Source organism: Lipotes vexillifer, unplaced genomic scaffold (genome assembly GCF_000442215.2).
Source record: "Lipotes vexillifer unplaced genomic scaffold, Lipotes_vexillifer_v1.1 scaffold994, whole genome shotgun sequence".
Taxonomy (NCBI): Eukaryota; Metazoa; Chordata; class Mammalia; order Artiodactyla; family Lipotidae; genus Lipotes; species Lipotes vexillifer.
This window is the reverse complement of record NW_006771292.1, coordinates 741,902-766,112: the sequence shown is the minus strand read 5'-3', so window position 1 is coordinate 766,112 and position 24,211 is coordinate 741,902. Positions and strand designations below refer to the sequence as shown.

General features: G+C 38.7%; 1 protein-coding gene across 1 annotated transcript in view; it reads right to left on the bottom strand.

Annotated features, from left to right (window-relative positions):
* The window catches only part of LMO7 (LIM domain 7), a 97,674-nt gene that overhangs the window by 42,123 nt on the left and 31,340 nt on the right, over positions 1 to 24,211 (bottom strand). The window contains exons 2-9 of the mRNA XM_007446598.1: positions 19,269 to 19,299; positions 18,367 to 18,480; positions 13,911 to 14,109; positions 9,693 to 9,945; positions 8,441 to 8,719; positions 6,804 to 7,120; positions 6,242 to 6,644; positions 5,229 to 5,258 (exon numbers count right to left, since the gene is read on the bottom strand). Coding sequence (XP_007446660.1) covers positions 5,229 to 5,258; positions 6,242 to 6,644; positions 6,804 to 7,120; positions 8,441 to 8,719; positions 9,693 to 9,907 — 1,244 coding nt within the window. The 5' untranslated portion in view covers positions 9,908 to 9,945; positions 13,911 to 14,109; positions 18,367 to 18,480; positions 19,269 to 19,299. The remainder of the gene's footprint in view (positions 1 to 5,228; positions 5,259 to 6,241; positions 6,645 to 6,803; positions 7,121 to 8,440; positions 8,720 to 9,692; positions 9,946 to 13,910; positions 14,110 to 18,366; positions 18,481 to 19,268; positions 19,300 to 24,211) is intronic.

Genomic DNA, 24,211 nt, shown 5'->3' with positions numbered 1-24,211 from the left:
TGCAAGCATGCATGCATGTTAAGCTTTCCTCCCTCACAAGTTCACGTGCTGCCTGGAAGGAAAACACATTAACGGGGCACAAGGCATGCAGGACACATTGATTTAACATCTGTGGTAAGAATGAGCTATGATTTAGCATATTTAATCATGCAAAATAAACTAGCTATGAAATGTTTCTAATTTTGTAAGAAATTGTGGCTCCTCCCCAAAGTTTTATACAGAAAGCTTTATAGGATTTATTCAAGAATATTAAGGAATTACATATATGAGTACATATATGAAATTATATATTGAGCTGTTAACATCATATATAATTAACTAGGTATGACTATATAAAAATCGTCATATGATTTGAGGATATAAACTCACTTAAGTCATAACTGCAAAGAATAAGGCTATATGAGCTAATACAATAACAGACTCACTAAAAAGAAAATTTTTTTCAGGACGAAGGTATGAGGGGAATCTGGATGCCCAACACATGAGGTTACATAAATTCCAGAACAAAATTGTAAATGTAGATATTTTAAGTAATCTTTTGGTGGGAGGAAGGCTGGACAGTCTCAACTGGCCCAGATCCTTTCAGCCCTCACCCTCCTGCACTATGAAACCTTAACGTGTGCCTTTTCAGAAAACACGGTATCACCATGGGCAAAGGCTGCATCACCCTCCGGGGAGCCCAAAGCACAGAGCCTGGCACACAGGAGGTCCCCCCAATATGAACAAAGTGAGCCAAACAATGGCTAGAGTAGACAAGTCCCTGTGGAAGGCAGGAATATGAGCCCCTTGTGTTCCCTGGGATTGATAAAGTTACCTCTAGAAAGCCTGGCACATTCCATACAGGCTGAGCCAGGCACCAGAATGAGACAGGAAGTAAGACCTAGCAGAGGCACCAATTTTCACCCCCACCTAACACCACTTAACTTTTCTCAGCCTCAGTTCCTTGTCTGCTAAGCCAGGAAGGAGTCGTTAGGAGAAATAATGGGTCAGGTTATGTTGATGGCATTTCAATAACCACCTGGTGCTATATACCAACTATTCTTATTAAGGCAAATATGATCATTAGAGATCTACTGAAAACTAACTCCCAAAGCAGTTTCAAATTAGAGAGGTCACCCCAGGCCACACTGATAAAATCGAGAACTTTTTGAGTGTAGGAGTCTTTCAGCCAGATCATGAAGAATTCTTTCCTTCCTTATCAGAGTGAACAGCATAATATTAAACTTCTGAGGGCTTACTGTGTGCCAACAACAACTGCCGAGCAGTCTCCATGGATTACCTCATTGAACGAAACCCTAGTCTGATTCTAGCAACTCAGGAGCTGCAGGTCCTTGGGAAAGCTGTGGCATCTGGTTCTCTGTCTCCACATCTCTAAAATGCACATAACACCTACCTGTCTACCTCTGCAAATTGAGATACTATTCACTGGCAAATAACTCCCTTGCAGTTCACTTACCCTTGTATTTCCTTATTTGGAAAAGCTCCAATTTAAAACTGCATTTTGATTTTTCCCAAAAAATACAGGTCTATCATGTTGCATTTTCAGTTGAATAGAATTTTTTTTAAATAGCATGTAGGGTGAAGAGAGAAAGAAGGGGAAGTTTAAGAAAAAGGGATTAGATTATAAAACAAGATCACTAAAATCTTATTTTCTTTTCCCACAGTGCAGGGACTAGTGTTACGATATTTTTTTAGAACTCAATCTCAGGAAATTTATAGATGAATGTCTAGGAACTAAGGGATCAAGAAGGAACAACATGTAGCAAAATTTCCTAAATATAAAATCACCGATAACCTTATATGGCAAACAGAAATTCCATGATGCTAAGTTTGGGGTCCCCACCTTTCAAGGGAAGATAAGAATATACCTATTTATGCACCTCTAAATATATTTCCATTAGGTGTTGTAGGAATTCTCTGAAGAGTAATTAATGCTAAAACCAGGGTAAGAGGCTTTAGAATCACCATAAATTATAATGATAAGATAACATAAGAGACTTTTCCTTTACAGGTTTAAAGTCTAAATCACTGTTTCTCTATAGCCGCATTTTTGACATTTTGGGGCCCAAAAATTATTTATTGTAGGGGGCAATCTTGTGTACTGTAGGACATTTAGCAGTATCTTTGGCTATAAAAGCAACGTGACAATCAAAAATGTCTACAAACATTGCTGAACGTCCCCTGGGGGCAAAATCTTCAGAAAGTAACTCACATCAACTTTGTTTTTCCTTCCTTCTTGTTGTCTTACGTGTCTTAGAGCTCTACAGAATTTTTTGGCCAAAACCCCATAAGTAAAATATAAGTGTCTTAGTTGTCTTTGATTACAACTTCACCTTGAATCAATGTTCATTCCCTGCTGATACTGGCAGTAGACTCAATGGCTTAATCATATTACAAAATTATAGCTATATACCATTACAAATTCTTTGTCATTAACAGCTTCTGTCAAGAGGCATCATAACCAAATTTTCAAATGTCACAGGACCATAAGACAAATCATGCAACACAAAAGTACATGTGAGAAAATGACTGCCACGTACAAAGCGTCTTACTAAAAATAAAGTGAGAAGTGTTAAATGCCAAATAAAAAGCAAGCCAGAAATGAACAATCTAAGCCTGCAAAAGGTGATGCACATTTCTCTTTAACCTGGTTCTTACCAAAAAGAAAGCATTCATGTTATAGGCAGCTATTTTTCCATCACAGGATGTTGAGCAATAATGATTTTTCCAGGTAAGTGTTCCAAGCTTGACAACATACACGATGTCCAGAGGAATATCACCCAGAAATATCACTTGTTTCATGTCTATAATCATTTACAAACATGTTTATAAACATGAGATGAATTCTAGATTAAATATCTATACTCAATCCAATCTAAATCTTTTTTTGTTTTCACTGCAGATCAATTTAAGAAAAACACTGGTAACTGAGAGAATTTTTTTTTAATCCCAAATAATATATTTTAATTGCAAGTGGTCTAAAATGCACTTCAGTTTTCTGAAGATACATCTGTATTACTTTCCATTATTTGACAAGTCATGCATTATTCATCAGTCTCCATTTACAGACAACCTTGCTTTATTTGTGTTACCTTGGCAGTAAACGGCATGGGGAACAGCCTTTAAAACAAATAGTGTACTATGCAAGCAGCAATCTTGAAATGGTCTACAGAAGGCATTTGCTGCTGCTGGCTCTGGCCCAGGAAAACCCTTAGCTTGCTGAGCCTCAGCATTCGGGTTTTTCTCTTCTTTTCTTAACCCAGTCATACAGTGTGTTCCTAAGAGGGAACAGGTAGAGCCATTGGAATAGCTGTACAGGTTTACATTCGCATGAAACACCTGTACTCAGTGTATTCGTATCCCCTTCAAGAAAAACAACCTGCTTACATTATAAAGCCTTATTTACCAAAGAAAATTCCTCTGAAAGTTATCATTCAAAATGCTTGATACTGCAAAGATTTGTTTATCAAGTTAAAACAGCTTTCCCATGATGAATTGAGATTAGCAGATGCTTAAGCGTCATGCTAAAAATTGCCTTGTTCACCTTCCCTGATGGAAACGCTTTAAGCACACATGAGAAACCGGATAGGAGATAATGTGCCTTTGCAAGGCACACTTAAAGCATGCTGGGAGCCTGATTTTTAAAGTCAATGGCTGAGAAGTACTTGAAATTAGTTGCCCATTGCTCCTTTACATCTTTGACATCTAGAATGGCTATATTGCTTTAAATAGTAATTTTTAGTACCTTCCAAGATCTCCACATTATCAAAATTATCCAAAGCTATCAAAATTAGAGAACCTGGGACTTCCCTGGTGGCACAGTGGTTAAGAATCCGCCTACCAATACAGGGTACACGGGTTCGAACCCTGGTCCGGGAAGATCCCACATGCCGGGAGCAGGTAGACCCACGCACCACAACTACTGAGCCTGCGCTCCAGAGCCCACGAGCCACAACTACTGAGCCCGCGAGCCACAACTGCTGCAGCCCACGCAACCCTAGAGCCCGTGCTCCGCAACAGGAGAAGCCACAGCAATGAGAGGGCTGCACACCACAATGAGGAGTGGTCCCGCCCCCTCGCCTTAGCTGGAGAAGGCCTGTGCGTAGCAGCGAGGACCCAACGCAGCCAATAATTAATTAATTAATTAATTAATTATTTTAAAATTAGAGAACCTTAAAGATGAAAAGGCTTAGGCAGATTAAAATATTTGACATACTTAAATTTTCTTCTTGATCAAAAAGTATTAGCAGTTAGGTTCACAAAGTTACAGAAAGTTTGATATAAAATATTAAGATGTAGCCAGCTGGTTATTCTGCACTAAGAATGACTAAGTCTACATAGTTAGTGTGTACTAAAAGTAAAAAAGTATTTATTTTAACTCAGTTATTCTAGAAAGGGAAAATATTTCCAGGAAATTATTTTTATCATATTTTATGTCTACCAGGTGACTAGAATTAAACAACAGGACAGTCGCCCCTCCGTATCCGAGGGGGATTGGTTCCAGGATCTGCATCCTCAGATACAGAGGACCAATGTAGACAAAAACTGGGAATTAGTTCTAAATATAGTCCTTGCAGCTATATTGGAAACTACCAATATTTTAATTTTTTTGCAGTTTTGGAAGTCTGATTTGCCTTTATAATACAGCCATGTTATAAAATTTTACCCTAATCAGGAATCTGGAAAATGTTTCCAAATCCTACTAAGGGAAGACTAATGCCACTCACCATCCCAACTAACAAAGCTCCCCTTGAACTGAGAGTACATAGATAATGCCAACTGCATGCATTCCAACCTCAAAGTAAATGCTAATACTCTTTTTCCATCATAGATATTCTAAAACGTAGTTATTTGGGCTTCAACATCCAGAAATGAGAGGTTTGGTCTATGCAGCAATCAGATACCAAAATAAATACACCTAATCTCAGGCACGTGTTTTTGTGACTTTTAATCAACTCCTTAAGGAAAAAAAAAAAAAAGCGCCTGAATTTTCGACTTCTAATAAAACAAACTGTTGCTGTCCTATAGGACTTCATGCACTGGGCACTCAGACAGAAATATTACCATTTGGTTGCAGAATTAAGAAAGATTTCCCATTTTTTAAGTCTCATGCACAGCACAGAGCACCCCCATTTAGTGACATGCCAGGATAGAAGTGCAAGGACGTATTACACAAATGACAAAAAAAATGCAGATTTTTTTTTTTTACTGTGAACCACAAAACTTACCCGTTCTCACCATAAATCTTTTGAAAGAGTCTAAGAAATCAGAAAACCAAAAATTAAAAATCATTTTTTCTAGTTGTGTTAGTTTCTAAATCAGCATCTTTAAGAGTTGAACTAGAGATGGACAAATCTCAAAAGGCTGTTTCTTCAGTCACATTCTTGATCATGTCTCAAAATCTCATTGATCTCATATCTCAAGGAATTCAGATTAAGATAAAGAATTTCCTGATTCCCTTTGAACCAACAAACCCATTTTTAAAAAAGCCTCCTGTTGCCAGGAACTAATAAGTTAGATTTAGATCTACTAATTTCATTTAACCCAATATTTGTCGATCCCAAAGTTCAACAAACTGAACAGTCATCAAAACAGCAAGCTGCATAACACATAAATGCAGACTCATTATCAAAATGGCCATAATTACATACATGTAAAGTGTAGCAGACAGCAAATAACATTCATGCATTTTAATAATGTTTGCACTGAACTTTAAACCATAAATTTAAAAAGTCACACATCGATAGTCCAGGAAGTCTAGGTCAAAATCAAAAATCAAAATCAAGTTAAATGAAACTTGCAATGCCATATTTTAAGGGAAATTTTTACACGAAAATCATGTACTCTGAAATATGAGAAACATGTAAAACCAAACAACCAGACTGTTTCAGAAATGCCTGGACGTGAGAATAAAAGTCTGTAAATATAACTGGAAAACATTTTCGTGAAACATCTATGTGGCAGAATAGTATCAGAGTCATCCTTAAGGCCAAGGGCAACATTTGTGTATACACCTTCTTAAACAGGTCTCAGAGAGGTGATGTTGAGACATGCAAATATGGAATTGCACTTTTTCCACACAAAGACTAAAGGTTTCTCAAAGCAAAATCAATGTTTTACAGGATGCTTCCAAATGGCTCATGACATGCAGAGCTGGGCAATACGATGCCACTTTCTCACACAAGAAAAGTCACACAAGACCATCCATGACAAGCAAATCCTTGCAGAAACACACTCTGACCTCTCCACCATCAGCCGCTTCCTGTGCCTAAGCCTGCTGGCCTCCCGGATGGACTCCCACTTCTGTAAGTCGGCCTCGCTGCAGGGACCAGGGGTGAACCTGGCTGGAGGCACAGTAGTTCCCAGCTTCCAAGATTGGATCTTACGAGCCAACATGTCATCTTTCTTCTGCCTCCAGGAAGGAACTAACACTCTACAGCTATTACTTTTTTCTTTAGGTGGGCATGTCCTTTCAAGTACACAGAGAAATTTTGCTTGAATTTCCGGAGGAAGAGTCCAGGGTTCGGGGAAAGGGATGGCTGGTATTCTATCTGGGGCTCCCGACAGAGGCACCTCTTTCTTGTGTGCTGGAATGCGGCGAACAATCATATCATCTTTTTCTAGGTCTGGAAGCACAAGTTCACCTTCCCTACACTGCAGTATTATATCTTGCTCTACAGGATTGTCTTGCCCAGAAAGCCTTCTTAAGTCTTCGAAAGCCCGAAGAACACATGGGTTTGCATGGAAAGGAATGCGGCGAACAATCATAGCATCTTTTTCTAGGTCTGGAAGCACCAGTTCACCTTCCCTACACTGCAGTATTATATCTTGCTCTACAGGATTGTCTTGCCCAGAAAGCCTTCTTAAGTCTTCGAAAGCCCGAAGAACACATGGGTTTGCATGGAAAGCCCCAGTCTTTCTGACAAAGAAATCATCATTCTCTAAGTCAGGATCCAGGGCTGGCATCTCCAGGTCATCTGGTCTATATCCTGGTGTGTAAGAGAGATTCTTTCTGCGTGTTATGAGCCTTGGGCCAGCAGTGGGATCAATTTTGATATGTGTTTCGGAAGACAAGATGTCATCAGAATATGTCTGGAGGGCCTGAAGTAATAAAAACTGACTGAAGCATAGAAAAGAAAAAGGAAGGGAGAATCTTATTAAATTTGGAGAGAAAAGGTAATTAGGTAGCAGACCAACTAGCCAGTCACTGTGGGTAAATTATTTTGGGCGGCCATGGGAGGGACTCTTGCTGGGAAGAAAGACCAGCATTTAGTGCCGTAATCCATGACTTTCCTGGATACCATTTAAAGGAATAAGAGCAGAGTGCATCTCTCAGTGGGCACCACTGAGGCCAAGTGATGGGGCCAGAACGGGAAGAGAGTGAAGCTCCCTGATATACACAGTGTTCCCTTCCACCCCTTCCTCATCCCATTGGCCACAACGACCTAAGTCCCCTCCCAGAGAAGCAGCAATGATCTTCAAGAGCTGAGCAATAAGCACTTTATGCAACAGGCACAGGTGGTCAGCAGATTAAATAAAATGCTCTGAAGCTTTATTAAAGACTCCTGTGAGTCTTTTCTTTGCATTTTCCCACGTCTTGCCTGTCCCAGTGTCTGTCTATAAGTTATTTCCTTTCTCCACAGCTCCACACATAGCACAACTGTAAAATTAGGTCAACTGCCTAAGAAGCCTTTTAGAAACGGTTTTCCCAAGAACTGTCTATGCCACTTGTAAATATATACTCTCTCGTACGTGACTATGCTAAAGAATATTTAATCCTATAGAATTTCAAGCTCACATGCTTGCACAGAAAGCACGATGTCATATGTTATGCTTTTATAACTAAACATTAAGTGCCTAAGTGTTCATGACTCAGCATGTCATGGTCAGAGGTTAAAGTAGCAACAGAAGCTGGCCCAAGTGTCACAGGCCAGACTCCAAGCAGGCGGGCTCATGCAGGCAGGTACACCTGGGCTCATCTGAAGCACCACTAGTTCTCCTGGCTGCATGGGTGTCCCGGGAGTTTCTGGTCCATTTCTTAGCCAGTTCCAGCAAGAGTGAACATCTTTGACAGTTGCTGTCTAGCCTATGATCTGCTTTTTGTATTCTACTAAAAATGGCGGAGCTTCTGTCAGAGCCTGAATCCTCATCGTCAGAGTCTGAATTCCTTCTACCGTGGAGTGACATAGAGAAAGGAAAGAGAAAAGAAGACAAAGAATTGGAGAACGATGCGACTAAAAATAATGTCAAGCTCTGGCTATGGAGAGGACTTTTTACGATCCAGATCCTAAAGTTTAAATTTAAACAGTAGTTTGTTCAGTTAGCAATTCTACAGATGTTGAAGGGAAATTAACCTCTCTCATGAAAAGCACACATAGAATGTACCCAGCCAGGGTACCGAATGGACACCAGAATAAAAGAAACATGCACAAAGACAAACCTGAATCCCTGAAATTCTTTATACCATGGTTTATAAGTTTCCCTTTTTATTCGTTTCCAGTTCACATCTTCTGGGATCCAGCATTTGGGAAGAAACTGATCAAAAGCATTCCCTGGGCTTGGCATGATTGGGCTTAGCTTTCGCACATAAAGATCATCCCTTACAGTGTTGGGTATGCTTGTCTTTTCTTCTGCCTCTTCCAAATAACAAGAGGAGTCTGAAGTTTCTTGTACTGTTGGCCAGTTCTCCACGTTTGTGCCCCAAGTTCTCCTCTCGTTACTGTTCAAAACATCCAACCAGTTAAGACACCGCGTGAGCAATTTGTGACACAGAACACAAGAGGCATGCTTTCTGTCTCACAAAGTTTACACTGTGAATGCAGCCAATTAGTTCCCATTCTCATCAGTCTCATCATTCCAGCTCCTACAACAAAGTTAAGGCATTATAATAGCATCTCATTTTAATTAGAGAAGAGCTTGATACAGAAGGGCCAAAGACAACTACAAAATGTGTTAAAAGAAAGAGACAAATTGCAAACCATCTGGGGTGTTACTTTACATATGAAAAATCAAGAGCATAATAGACATTCCAATCCAAGAGAAATTTTTCTGACCTCATCATTCTGTATAGCCCAGTGGCTAATGGGTCAGCAGGAGAAAAGATTGGTGCACAAGACTTAGGAGAGATGCTTTTCGAGATGAAACCCTCGGGCCTCTTTTTCGTTTGGAATCTACGGTTGGCTAAGTCATCCAAAACTACATCCGGCAACCTCCGTTCCTCCTCCGAGTCTGATCCACTTTCAGAACCATACACCTCCTTCTGATAAGAAGCTGGATTCGAAAAATCATGCTTTGCTCTGCTGATTTGATGGGAAATAAAAGGATTCTTTTTGTGTCCACTGAGCTCAGTCAACACAGAAAAAAAAAAAAAATGGAAGAAAGTAACACAGCAGAGCTCACAATGAACAATGTAAGTCATCCAGGAAGCTGAAAGATAACCAGTGAGCTAAAGGCATGCATCTAAAAAAAGAACCGGCAAATCATACGCTGACATTCTAAAACGGAAGAAATCTCTTCAAGATATGGTTGACTAAAAATATAGGTAAGTAAAAGAAATATTTCATTAGTGAAGTTTTATGTTATCTGTGAAATACATTTTAAGGACCATTCCTTTTTACCAAATTTAAATATCCTGGCAAATTCACAAAGCAGACTGAATTTTAAAATTCAACAATCAGCTCGCATCCCAGTACCTTGGAAATGTTCCATCGGCTTCTGTGTAGACTGGGCTTGCCCAGCTTCTTCTGTTATCCTCATTTTTGTCCAGCTTTTTCTTCCTTAAGGGCGCCGGCACATAGGATGGCTGTCTACCCTTGTTGGGTAAAAAGCGATTAAATGGTAAAGCAGACTTTGGTTCAATAGCCGAAATCCTTCGATATGACATATCATCTTTATTATGGTCCTGCATTTTGAATGTAAATTCAGAATCTGTGTCACTTTCACAACCTATTAAAAAAAAAAAGGCACAAGAATTTGCTTTACTCTCCAGATTACTCGTCTAACTGAAACCCACACAGCATGCCTGCTTTTGTCTTTCCCTTGGAAACCCAGTGCTCTACTGCTAACTGCAGGGAATATTTTTAGAAATTTGTCATGAAGTTGTGATAAGACCCATCAGGAAGAACTTGCTTTGCATACTGGAGATGCATGCAGTACATTCTTTCACTGTTGCACATTCTAAGCAGAAAAAGTCCCGGTTTACGGCTGAACCCCTTTTCTTCCTTGCCCTCACGATTTGTCATAAAATTTGTTGCTGGAATACATGTGAATAAAATCTAGCAATCAAGTCAAAGATGCCTAAAGTGAGATCTGAATGTAGTTCGAGGGAAACTCAGTCATTTAAAATAAATCATGCAGTCATCCAAAATTTCTGTGAGGCGAGAGACAAGGGAAGACAAAGAAAGAGATGCAAAAAGCACAAAGAAGTTTGATAGATCCTTGTGAGACCCCTATGAGCAAGAATCACACATTACACATGAGGTTGGACCAAATGACTTCTAATGTCCCCCCCAAATATTAAGAGAACACAGAACTCGAGGCTTTTTCTGACGGTGGTCACGGAAATATTGGGAACCTTGTATTTTGATTCAACATCATTTACACACAAATTTGAAAGAATACACTTTGATACACCTCAAGGTCAGAGAGATACAGACACTAATCTGTTCTCAAAAAAGTCAGTTTGTTCTTTTAAATACATGGGAAGAAATGAGGGTACAAAACATTACAATAGATACGATATAGATACGATAGATACAAGCTTCAGCTGCCTCCCATTCTGCCTTTTTCTTCCTGCCTCTGTGTATTTGTTAAGAAACTTTGCAAATGTTGCATGCTTCCCGCCAGAGCTCTCAGAGGCTGGCTGTGCACAGTACCTGAGGACCTGGGAGCTGTGGGCTCTAGGCAGGAGCACACCTGCAGGGTAAACCTGAGCCAAAGGCAGTCTCGTCCCCTCCCCCGTGCCTGGCAGGAGTCTACAGTAGTAACAGAGAGGAGGCTACGGGAAGCGGTTGAACACACAGCTAGGAGACCTTGAGACGGGAACAGGGAAAGGAAAGTCATGGAAAGAAAGGAGGAAGTATAGCAGCTATGACCAGAAGGATTAATAGTCAATAATCTCGCGCTTTGTTTTTACTGCCTTCTAGATTAGTACATTTTTTGAAAATAAGAGAGAAAAGTCAAGGATTCTTGCTAAAATCTTGTACATGTGAAATTTGTACAAAAGGTCCTTCTACTTCGGAATTTTTTAAGCTACTTTTTTTTTTTTTTTTAGTCCAGTACAGTATGCTGCGGAGTAGGCAAATATTCTTGATCTGGTAAGAGATATGGATGAAAAATGCCACCTGCCGTATCAGTAAACAAAGGATATTGCGGCCATCCAGCCAGCAGCCACTGCACCTGTCCCCGACTGTGCACCCTGAGGGGATTCAGGATGGAGAAAAGCAGGCTACTCGCCCCATATAGTGAAGGTGCATGTCAAAGGAATGATTTCAGTGAGCCCAGACTCTTTCATCTTTCCATACATAGGAAAGCCTGAAATTCATTAACTTGAGATGTCTGGTTTTTCTTTAATTAACAGTAATCTTTTGATGTTCTGACTACCTGAGTGAGTTGTTTTTTGTTTGTTTTTTTGTTTGTTTTGTTTTACAAAGACTCCTATTTACCCCGGCTCCACCCTTACCTCTTCAGAGCAGTCCCTCAGAACTGAGACACTGTCTTCTGGGCTTAAGTCCTCAGCAAGTCTGCTGAATAAAACATAATTCTCAACCTTTAGATTGTGTTTTTGCTTTTTTTTTTTTTTTCAGTCAACAGAGGCTTCATATAAAACTAAGGAATATGACTTTGCAATTCTGTTATAACCTAAAAATATTATCTTATCATCAATATTACATTGATCATCAATTTGGGACTACAACCTGGTAGGTAGCAGAATTTCAACATACTGATCACAAAAACGTTTTATCATCCTGGTGGCCCCCAGGATTTTCTTTTTTTTTTTTTCCTCAGTTGCAATTACCAAGTCTTCACTTCCACCCTCTTCAAACATGGTCTGCGACTCCTTTGCCAAGATCAGGAAGCAGCGTGACAGTAACCCTCTGCTTTTCCTCACAAGGGCCAGGAACCCAACCCAACAAGTATCTGAGGACAGTGCTTCAAGTCACACCACTGGACCACTGCATTTGAACTGACTGGAATCTGTATACTCCCACATGCCTTCCATACGTGTCCCTTTTATTTCTGTTGGTCAGATATAAATTTAAACATCACATGTGTTAGGTTCTTCAGTCAGGACAAAGTAATATAGTGGGTTGAGAATTTCAACCTCTGCTTTTTACAGCTTTAATCACTCAGATGAATTATGAACTCAGAGTCATTTCCTTAAAACTATTATAAGAGTCATCTGGGCTATGAAAACATTAAACCTAGACAGCAAACAGCCAACAAATACAGCAGTAATTGTAAAGGTTAACTCAAATAGCCATTCACTTTTGAAACGTTTAAATGCCATGACTACTCAAAAAGCTAAAGAATTTGGGGTTTTGTTATAATATTTGTGGATTCATTCTATTTTTGAAAAACAAATTCATTGTACATTGCTTTTATGTAAATTTACATTAAAAGAACAACAGCAAATAACGGTTGAATTCTAGCTAATGATTGCATGCTGAAGCATTTAGGACAACTGTAATGTTCTCTGAAGTGCCTCAAAAAATAAGATGGATAATTAATGCATAGAAAATGAGAGCTTGGTATGTGAGAAAGCAAGCACAGTAAAATGTTATGGTAAAACTAGGTGGCAGGTACATGGGTATTCATGTAAAATTCTTCCAACTTTGCTGATGTTTGAAATTTTTTATAATAAAAACATTAGGAAAAACATTTAAAATAAAGAATAATAATCAAAATAAACAAGCAAAGTAAACTCTCTAACAATCCGGCAAAAACTCACAACCAGAACCCTCAATTTTTCATGCTGATGGTGGAAGCATAGAAACAGTTCAAGAAACTTCACTTGTGGTTTCAATCTAGTCAATTTGAATTGCGAGAGGCATACAGTCAGAAATTTCTGACACCACCCAGTAGCCAGAGGAAAAAGACTTGCATTTAAATAACAGATTTGACCATGATATTGGGATTTTGAAAGAAAGTTCCTTCCCACAACAGAAAGACTTTCATTAACACGTTCCTTTCACACTTGTCCTGGGTTTACTCTGACCCTGACAGACGCAAAAGATGTTTTCTAACACAACGCCAGTGTTGTTACTTAATCAAAGTTTAGCATAATATTCTATCATGACAGATATCAATCATTTCTTTTCTTAGGTAGAGATAATTATTAAAATATTTTCCTGTTTTTTCTTAGAAGTTGTTGTTTTTTTTTTTAATCTTTTGCAGAAAAGTAAGAAAAGGGAAGAAAGCTTATTCAGGAACTAGAACAGACTTTTATAGAATCTTATTTACTTTCTTTTTTATGTTTAGATATAGCAGTTACTAGGCCTCAGAGGCAGAGATTATTAAACCTGAATCTGGAGAGAAAAGAATTAGGATAGATTATCGCTGATAAAACAGGTCATAGTTAACTGTCTCTTCCCCAAACTCCTCCAAAAACAGAAGATTAAAAGAAGTGAAACTATCACCCCTCTAGTGGCAATATAGTGAGGAAGGAACAAGAGAGACAGAGAGACAGAAAGAGAGACAGAGAGAAGGAAGGAAGGGAGGGAGGGAGGGAGGAAGGAAAGAAGGAAAGAAAAGACACCTCCAATTATATTTCCATCTCTACAAAAATATACTTCTTGGCGAAATTTTTGCCTCAATAGTTTCACTCCTTTTTTCTACTCTCTCCAATTCCCCATTTTCTCTCAATACACAAAGAAATAAAAATAAACCGTCCAGTCCAAAACGTAACTCACCTTCACGTGCCCCCCTCAACGTGATATCAGAGGAGCAGCTTGTGAATGACCTAGACCCCAAAGAGTCCAAGCTTTCAAATGAATCTTCTCTCTTATAGTTGCCTGGAGGAGCAAGAAATTCTCCACGCTCAGCGCACCAGATATCACCGTAACCACTGTCTCTGCCAGTCCTCTTCAGGAAGCTGGACTCTTCAAGTGCCTGAAGAACATTTTTTAAAGACTTGTAAGTTAGCATACACTTCCAAAAATGTAATCAGTTATCGCTTATTTATTTGCAATAGCTCATGTTGTGCTGCATTTGCTAGGCGAGGCAATGAGACTGCCCCATTAAATATCAGAAAAAAATGTGATAAAAATCAGAATATAAATCTGTAAATGTTTTCCCACAACTAATACTTGGCACTCATGTGACTATATGGAGGTATTCAATATTATTTAATAAGGTAATAATAAGGGGGAACATTTTAATAAAAGAAAAGCTAATAATTAGAGTAACATTCAAAGGCTAAAATCAATTATTATCTACAGTTTTCTAGCAATAAACATGAAAGGAGGCAATGAGAAAAGCCAACCTTAATTTTGATATCCAAAAGGAGAAAAGTTAATAAGATTATATTCAGCCTACCTCCAGGAAATATTAGGGCTCATTTTTATTAAATAAACAAAAACACCATAACAAAGTTCTTTAACAAAAAGAAAAGTTTTAAAAGAGAGAGGGGCAAGAATAGCAGGCGTACACTTCACAAATTCATTTATTTTCACTCAAAACCTAGATGTGAACCAAGGAATGTAGACTTGTTTGTTGAATATAAAACATTTTCCCTGGATCCAAATGAAATATTTCTTTAGCTCATATAACAGCTATACAGAAATATGTAAATGTTATTAACCATAGGTTTGTAAATCATATAGAACTTACTAAAATAAGCATTTTTAACTAACATTCCTCTAGGAAAGTTAATAGCAAAATACAATTGGACTTTTTAAAATTAGCATGTAAGTAGAATTTATAAAGCCTTTAGCATAGTTCTAATACATAGTACTCAATGAATAGCTAGTAACTATAATTTTTTTTAATATGGTGAAGGTAATTTTGTTACTATAGTAAAAATCAGAAATGTTACTTTCAGGTGATGATACTAATACAGAGATAGGAATTCCTAGGTTCTTTTTTTTTTTTTTTTTTTAAAGCAGGGGGTTTTCCTTTTTTTTTTTTTTTTTTTTTAAAAAAAAGGGTTTTTCTTTTTTTTTTTTTTTTTTTAAAAGAAGGGGTTTTCCTTTTTTTTTTTTTTTTTTTTTTAAAGCAGAGGGTTTTCCTTTTTTTTTTTTTTTTCCTTTAATTTTATTTATTTTTGGCTGCTTTGGGTGTTCGTTGCTGTGTGCGGGCTTTCTCTAGTTGAGGTGAGCGGGGGCTTCTCTTCATTGCAGTGCACGGGCTTCTCATTGTGGTGGTTTCTCTTGTTGCGGAGCAATGGCTCTAGGCACGCGGGCTTCAGTAGTTGCAGCATGCGGGCTCAGTAGCTGCGGCACGCAGGCTTAGTTGCTCCACAGCGTGTGGGATCTTCCCGGACCAGGGATCGAACCTGTGCCCCCTGCGTTGACAGGAGGATTCTTAACCACTGCGCCACCAGGGAAGCCCCAGGAATTCCTAGGTTCTTTAACAACCAAATGTAATATGTCAGCTTCCATTAAATCATTATTCAGAGAAAAAGCTATGAAAGAGAGTTGGGAGACAATTGGGATGTTCTGAATATAGACTGGATATTAACTAATGGGGAATTCACGACTGTTCTTTGGTCTAGTAGACATCACAGGTATATGGAAGAATATTCTTACTGTTAAGAGATGCATGCCGAGTATTCAGGGGTGAGTTGTCTGCAATTTACCTTGAAATGATTAATTAAAACACAGATGGATACATAAATAAAGCCAATATGGGACATGTTTAATGATTAAATCCGATGGAACACAGGTGGGTATTTGTTGTACTATTCTTTCAACTTTTAATTAGGAACATTCTCAAGATATGAAAAAGCTGAAGAAAGAATGTTTACAATGAATAATTAGCAGCTGTGTCTCAGGCATACTTTTGGCTAAGACTGGATGCTAATTCGTGGTTGAAATGTTTGACAAGTGTTTAAGTGCCAGTAGGATCTAGTAGATTTATGTGAGATTTCATATATTTTAGACGACACACACACCCTGGAATTAGAGTTGACATCCTAGCATGAAAATGAAAGTGCCTGCTTTGTACCCTATTTCCAAGCGGATAGGGAAGCTGGGCTTAGTGCTGGTACCACCAAAATACTTCTTAAAAAATATAGATTTTAAAATTCTAAGTAAATCTTTAGATTTACCAGGTTTCTTAGACACACACTTGTTGAAGCCTTAGAGTTCAACTCAAGGAGATGATTTTTGACCTCGTAAGTGTTAAAGATAATGATGATGTGCCACCATGGTTATAAAAGAACTTAAGTTTGGCCCCGTTGCCTGGTTCCTCCCCCTAACCCCCACCAAGGACTTTACTCTGACAAGTCACCTAAAATGAGTCACCTACAACTTATAGGATGACTAAGGGTCAACAGCTTACTGCAAGTATTTTTTTTAATATATATTTTGGATTGGCCATTAAGCATTATCTAGTTAAGGGAGAAAAGTCTGATGAACACAATGATTTTGATTTTAACAGAACAGATACAAAATAGCTCATATATTCACGCACCTCTTATGGCTCTCCACACTCCATAATAATGGAATGGAACCACAACTATAGTTTTACCTATGAAAATTCTTTTTTTTTTAAATAAATTTATTTATTTATTCATTTATTTATTTATGGCTGCATTGGGTCTTCTGCGTGGGTCATATGGCTGTGTGGGCTTTCTCTAGCTGTGGCGAGCGGGGGCTCCTCTTTGTTGTGGTGCATGGCTTCTCACTGCGGTGGCTTCTCTTGTTGCAGAGCATGGGCTCTAAGCACACGGGCTTCAGTAGTTGTGGCATATGAGCTCAGTAGTTGTGGCCCACGGGCTCTAGAGCACAGGCTCAGTAGTTGTGACACACGGGCTTAGTTGCTCTGCAGCATGCGGGATCTTCCCAGACCAGGGCTTGAACCCGTGTCCCCTGCACTGGCAGGCAGATTCTTAACCACTGTGCCACCAGGGAGGTCCCTGAAAATTCTTTTTTATCTACTCTGATTTTGATACTGGTGACAGGAAGCAGCCTCGAATAAAGCATTCCCAGCACAAACACTCTACTAGGATGATTCAACCTGAGTCAGACTGCCATAAAAAGAACCAAAGGCTGTAATGAGAACACTAATGCAAGAGCCAAAGTCCTATGTTATTTTTAACTGGATGTTTTCTTAGCTGAAATACCTGTAAGGCAAGGCTTTGCCCTTGCTCAAATCCCTGCCACATTCATCCTTCAGAGCCTTGCCCTCCTCCATTGCACTGACCTACCTGTTCATCTGTCTACATCAGAGGGTTGTGCTGTAAGGATGGGTCATCAGCCTTGTATGAGTGTTTTCTCAACAACTAGTACAATGCTTGTGCATGGTATTATCTCAACTGTTATCTGAATTAACTGTTTTAAGGAATTTAAATAGGGTATTATCAAGTCTTTACAATTAGAAAATAAAAATCCAGAAGGAATACCCTAAACTTCTAGACTATAATCCCATCTCCCTATAGTGTATGTGGCTGGGTTCAGGCAAAACTATTTAGAGATCAGAGTAGTTATAAGGCAAAGTGATCATTTTCATCCTAAAACTTCTATCTTCCAATTATAGTAACTAACATTTATTACATCCTTACAATGTGCCAGAGACTAATGTTAAATGCCTGATTAATCATCATAAAGACCCATCAAGCAACTACTATTAATTAGATGATCATATATTATTTTGATGACATATTTTCTTCTGCACACAGCAGGTTCTCCTGCATAAATACCCCCATAGTGAAGTTAATTGTCCCATTTGAATATTATCAGTGAAGATTTGGCCAACTCTGGTCAGTGCTGGCACTTGAGATATAATGACTCATGGCAAGACAGTAAGATAAAGAAATGAGTAACTTCCATACATATTAATAGCCCTGAAGTACGTCTCTATTACACGTTAAGTTCATAATGAATATAGAAAGAGTTAGGTTATATAAAGTGCCTAAGAAAAAAAGTAAATTAGTATTTTGTTGAGTTACCTAAAATTAAGAAATAAATACGTATACCTATATCATATACCCTGGAAACTGCTCTGAAATACTTACTCCTTGTGGTGGCTTACAAGGCCAGCAAATGAGTAACAATCCTCTCCACCCATCCCAATCAGAGTCGCCATATATTATAGAGGGAGTAGAAGAAGGCAGAGGGCATGTGGAAAAAAGAGACGATGGGGAAAGGGGAAGATGAGAGGTAGCACTGTTAGAGTAGTTGTCTCATATAGATAGAGTTTCCTTACCTTAGTCAGAGCTTGTCCTAAAAGATTCTCAAATGCTTTCAAATTAAGATAGGGACCATTGTAGTAGGGGTTACTTTGTGCTTTTCTTCCCAGCCAGTACAAAGTTATCAAAACCTTTAAAAAAAAAAATTCCATGAAACAACAAGATCGGTCTATTTAGTAACTAATGGCAAGCTCAAATGCAAGTGAGCACTCTAGATAAAAGACAGTATCTACGGTTGAAAAGTAGATTTTCTTTTAAATTATGTAAAGGAGAAGGGTCACTAAAAATGTTAATTCTTCTTAGATTTCCATCTCTGAGCACATTCTCAGAGCAAAAGCCTAGACCCCAACAGGTATTTATACTCTACCGGTACACATGACGAAGGAAAAAATTTACGGTAAGAAAACATAAATTAAACTTTTAAAGTCATAGTTTTCCAACACTCTTACAGACTGCACACTTAACATAAAAAATTCTCGGCTTCCCTAGTAATGATATTGAGCTCTTATGTTTTTCAATAAAGCTGTCACATTTTTAGAAATTCTTCTAATATGCAGAATATTATAGATATAAATCTACATTGGGCAATTACCCAGAGTCCTTAAACATTTAGCGTTTTTCCTTAAAGTCTGATTTTGGTGGTTTCTGACTTGCTCTCCTAAAAATCCTACAGCCTATTCATTTGCCTTTACCACATTACTAACATGTAAGGACCCACTCCCTAGATTTAACCCACCTTCTTATACTATGAGGTCAGAAAATACATGTTTCAACCATATTTAAACACATTTAGAATTTGTTTCTAGCAAAACTTAGAAAAAGGATAGAGAATATATCAGGTATTTTTAGATCCTACTACCTTTTCACAGAACATGTAACTAAAAAAACCATTTATAATGTCCCATTAAATATATCTTACATTTTTCACTCTCCTATCAGTCTCTTCTTGCCTGTAAAGAAAAAAGAAAATATCCATTAGTAACATCTATGAACCTTAAATTGTTAATTATTAACTAGAAAAAACTCATTTGTATTCTAAAATTCTATGAATATTAATACCACCTGGAAGTTCAGAAACCTTGGTATATTATCCATCAGAAGGATTTTTCCATATTCATTGATTTCATGAAATATAATTGTCAGTTTTCTATAAAAAGCAAGGTTGTCTTTTCTTCATTACTTTATTCATTAGTCTGATTTTTTTTTTTTGCGGTACGCGGGCCTCTCACTGTTGCGGCCTCTCCCATTGCGGAGCACAGCCTCCGGACGCGCAGGCTCAGCGGCCATGGCTCACGGGCCCAGCCGCTCCACGGCACGTGGGATCTTCCCGGGCCGGGGCACGAGCCCGTGTCCCCTGCATCAGCAGGTGGACTCCCAACCACTGTCCCACCAGGGAAGCCCCAGTCTGATTTTTTAAATGTGTTATTTGCATTTATAAGTTTTCATTTTAAACAATGTTTAAACCCAATCAAAAGGGGGGAAAAAAATCAATGCGTGCTCACGGCAGAAACAAAAATCAGGAAACGGGGGAAAAAACCTTAAATAGGAAAAAACAAAAGTACTTTTGCCCTGAGTTTTCTTTTCCACTTTGCGTGAGGGTTTTTTCACTCAAGTTCCCCAGAGAAAATTGCTCAGAGACCAAACCTTGCAGATATTGAAAAGTGCAGTTTAAAGCATAGTCATGAATCTCTGCCTAAAGAGATTTCACTCTATTATAAGCATCATGAGTTTTCCCCCCACCTGTAAAAGGGCGTGACATTCGTGGGGAAAGTTATAGAGGCAGATGTCACCGCAATGTTGAAGACGAAAAAACATAAGCTAATTAACAAAGCGATGGATGACCCTAAACTATTGGTGCTTTCCATCAGAGACTTAAGCAGGATCATTGCTAATTCAGAGAGATGCAGGAGCCTGAGCTAGATGACCTCCAAGGTCGCTTTTCAGCCTAAGAGTCATAAGTAGTACATTTATAAGAAAATATATATGTATACACACACATCATGTGTGTAAGACATATAAAACACACATATATAACATATATACACAGGGAGACAAAGAAAAGGGGGAGAGAATGAGCACACAAACGGAGACAAACATTTAACTTAGCTTTCAAAGAATCCATGAAGACAGCTACAACCATTCCTTCCCATAAGATAAACATGAACTGAAATGAACTTAAGAACAACATTTGCCTCTCACCTACCCCCAAAACAGCATAACAAAAATAAAATCCGCAACCCTCACCCTACTGTGGAAATGTAAATTGGTCCAACTACTTTAATACACTTGGTAGCATCTATTCAAGCTGAATATACAGTATTTGCATATTCTGTGACCTAGTACTTCCACTCCTCGATATACACCCAACAGAAATGCTTACAGATGTTCACCAAAAGTCATATATGAGAACCTTTATAGAAGCACAATTCATCATAGAATAAATTGGAGCTACATCTATGTCTTCAACAGTAGAATGGATAAATTATGGAATATCTACACAATGAAATATTCCATAGCAATGAGAACAAACAACCTGCAGCTGTATGGTTCAATCTGACAAACAACGGGAAGTAAAGGAAGCCAAACAGAGCACAGACTGTATTATTCATTCAAGTGGAGAACAAAAACAGGCATGACAAAGATATGATGTTAGGAGTCAGGATACTGTTCACCCTGGTGGGGGAGGATGGAAGTGACTGGAAAAAGGTGAGGGGCTTCTAGGGTGCTGAAAATTTCTTATATTTTGATCTGTAAGCTGGCTATTTAAGTGAGTTCCATCTCTAAAGTCTGTGAATTGTACACTTAAAATACACATATAGAAAAAGATACATACTTCAAAAAAGCAAATAAATTTTACAGCCCAAGTACTTAAATCATAGCTTATCTCTTAAGTAAAAAAGAAAATCATCTTGTAAAAACAAAATCAACATTTTTCAAAGAAGTGGGGGGAAAAAAATCACTAGAAACTGACAATTAAAAAAATAAGAGTTATACTGGGAATTCCCTGGTGGTCTAGTGGTTAGGATTCAGCACTTTCACTGCCATGGCCTGGGTTCAATCCCTGGTCGGGGAACTGAGATCCCGCAAGCCACACAGCATGGGCAAAAAAAAAAAAGTGATAAAATATATAGCCTCTTTTTATATTAATGACCAACAAACACACTTCAGACATTAACCAAAGCACAAAGAACCATCAATACTCAATGAAAAGGATACATTAGGCTGAAAATCACCACACTCTTAACAGTCAATGCAAACCACCCCACTTTTCTCATAAGTACACTGAGGGCAGAAAGAGGAACAGAGCTCTCTTGAACCCCTGATCTCCTTTCCACAGCCCTCTCTAAAGGTTTCTAGTCCAACACACTCATTTACTTTGTATTATGATAAAGCAATAATTGTAAACGCAAGGTATGGCCTATTTTGGAATAAACACTCACAATAAGCAGTGACCTTGGCACTACAACCTTTCCCTCATTTCACAATCCCTTCTGAATATGAGCATTTATAACATGCTCTTGAACACAGTGACACACATGCCAGCCAAATTGCTGTTCTATCACTGAAATGTAATGCCAGGAATTCAAGTAGTCAATGATTTGCTAGAGTCAATAGAGGTCAACTTCTGACACACAACAAACACATCTCATTGTATGCAAGTTAGTAACCAGGCGGCTCCCTTCCCTGCTGTGGCCACAGGGCACAACCCCAAGGCATTCCAAATAGAGCAAGCGTGAGGGCAGAGGAGAAGCTCATGGTATCAGTCTCTCTATGAGCCATCCAAGATATTGCCTAACCCATCAGAACCCAAAATAAGACAGTCTGATCTACAAATAGGCTAATTCCCTTACAACAGATATTTCAACAGTTGACATGGTATAATTCCATGTTCAAAAGCATGGTCTTTGGGTCAGATGTAGGTTCCACTAGCTGTGTTCATCTCGGCAATTTACTTAACTCTTGAAGCTTCCATCTTCTTCTGGAGAAACTGCAAATAATGGCCCTTATTCCAGGACATCATATGAAAAGTACACAGGTATTTAGCAGAGTCCCTAGCCTCATGGTAAGTGCTCACCAAGCAGCAGTTATCACTAGACTGTAAGCTATGTGAGGGCAGGGCCCAACTTATTTACCAAGCTACCCACACAGGCTTCTTAGTGACGCCATGCTGGACCCCAATATTTAAGTTGCAACCAGCCTGGCTGACACTCCTCATCTGTCATCCCTGCTTTATTTCTGTATTTATAACCATCAACTGCATGCATTCGTTTATTATCTGTCTCTTCATAATCCAAAAGGAATTTTTGTGATTTTATTTACTGCCATATCCCAAGTGTCTTAAGACAGGGTCTACCACCTGACAAGTAGGTTAAAATATTTTATTAAAAATGCCTAGCACATGGGACTTCCCTGGTGGTCCAGTGGTTAAGACTCCATGCTTCCAATGCAGGGGGCATGGATTCGATCCCTGGTCGGGGAACTAAGATCACATGCCACTCAGCGTGGCCAAAAGCCACAAAAACCAAAACAAAACCTCTGAGTTCCTGAAGTTTTCTAAATTAATTATTTCCATAATTTTTTAAAAAGTGCCTAGCACAGTGCATGGCACACAGATGCTCACCAATACTAATCTGAACACATTTATTTAGCTTACAGAAATGTAAGTCAGCAAAAGAAAGCCTGAAATGATAAAAGCTCAGGAGATTCCTATGTGATGTCAAAGAACAGTTAAATTACATTAGCTTACTTAAAACATCCAATTTTGACTCAAACTGTATTGACACTCATACCTGGGCTTCTTTTTTAAAGCTATTTTCTTTAAAATTGCAATAAAAGGAATTCTTTATAATCATAGATCAATAACCCCAAAAAGGCACAGGTTCAAAAACAGAGGGCAGCTTCAAAGTGCTGAGTACAAAGATTAAGTGGTGGTCTCTGGGATAAAAAAGCTTCCCAGCAGAGCTCTGAAAGACAAAGGCCAAAAAAGAATCCAAACCTTCCTTGAAACCCAAATTTACCATAAAAAGGGACAGAGATGAAACATTAATAGTTTGAAAAAATGACTATGTTGAATATGTTGCTAGCCTTCTCTGTGTATTACACACTAATTTAAATATTGTTTAATATTCAAGAAATAGCAAGTGTGACATAGATATCATCTTCCACTCCGTTAATGGAATAGCTCTGGTAATTCTTCACTACCAGACAAAGGACCAGAAAACATGTGCTCATCACAGAGCTCTAAACTTTCTGCCAGAGGCCAGGAAGAAAAGAGCCATAAACCCTCAAGTAAGCCCATCAGTGAACAAGATCCATCAGTAACCACCTTATCCTAACTTCAAGGTATACTTAGAGCCAGGAAACTCTAGGTCTGATCCTTTCTTTATTCAAAGCTGTTTTAAAATACTCGTACAAATCCTCCATCAAGGAGCACCATCTCTAAGGGAAGGACCAGGGAAATAAAATCCATGTGGATGCTCTGGCTCTCATCGGGAGACCCCATTCTTCACCGAGGCAGCAGCGTGGCTAAGAGGGCAGGCTCTGGAGTCAGACCTCCTGGGTGTGATTTCTGGCTCCACTTTTGGGAGCTGTGAGAATGTGGCAATGCTTATCTAACTCTGTGTCTCCATAGTCTCACTGGAAACCACATACCCATTTCACTGGGCTTAAGACACACATTTGAAAAGTACTGAACCCAAGCAGATCAAGTAAAGGAGACACTTCAAGACTATCCTCCAATTACCCATCTCAACCACACAGTACGGTGGAAGGGAAGTGGCGAGAGGACAGGCAAATTTCCCCACACATAGTATTTTCCCCCTAGAAGAGACATTTCTGTGAAGCACAATTCAAGACACTCTT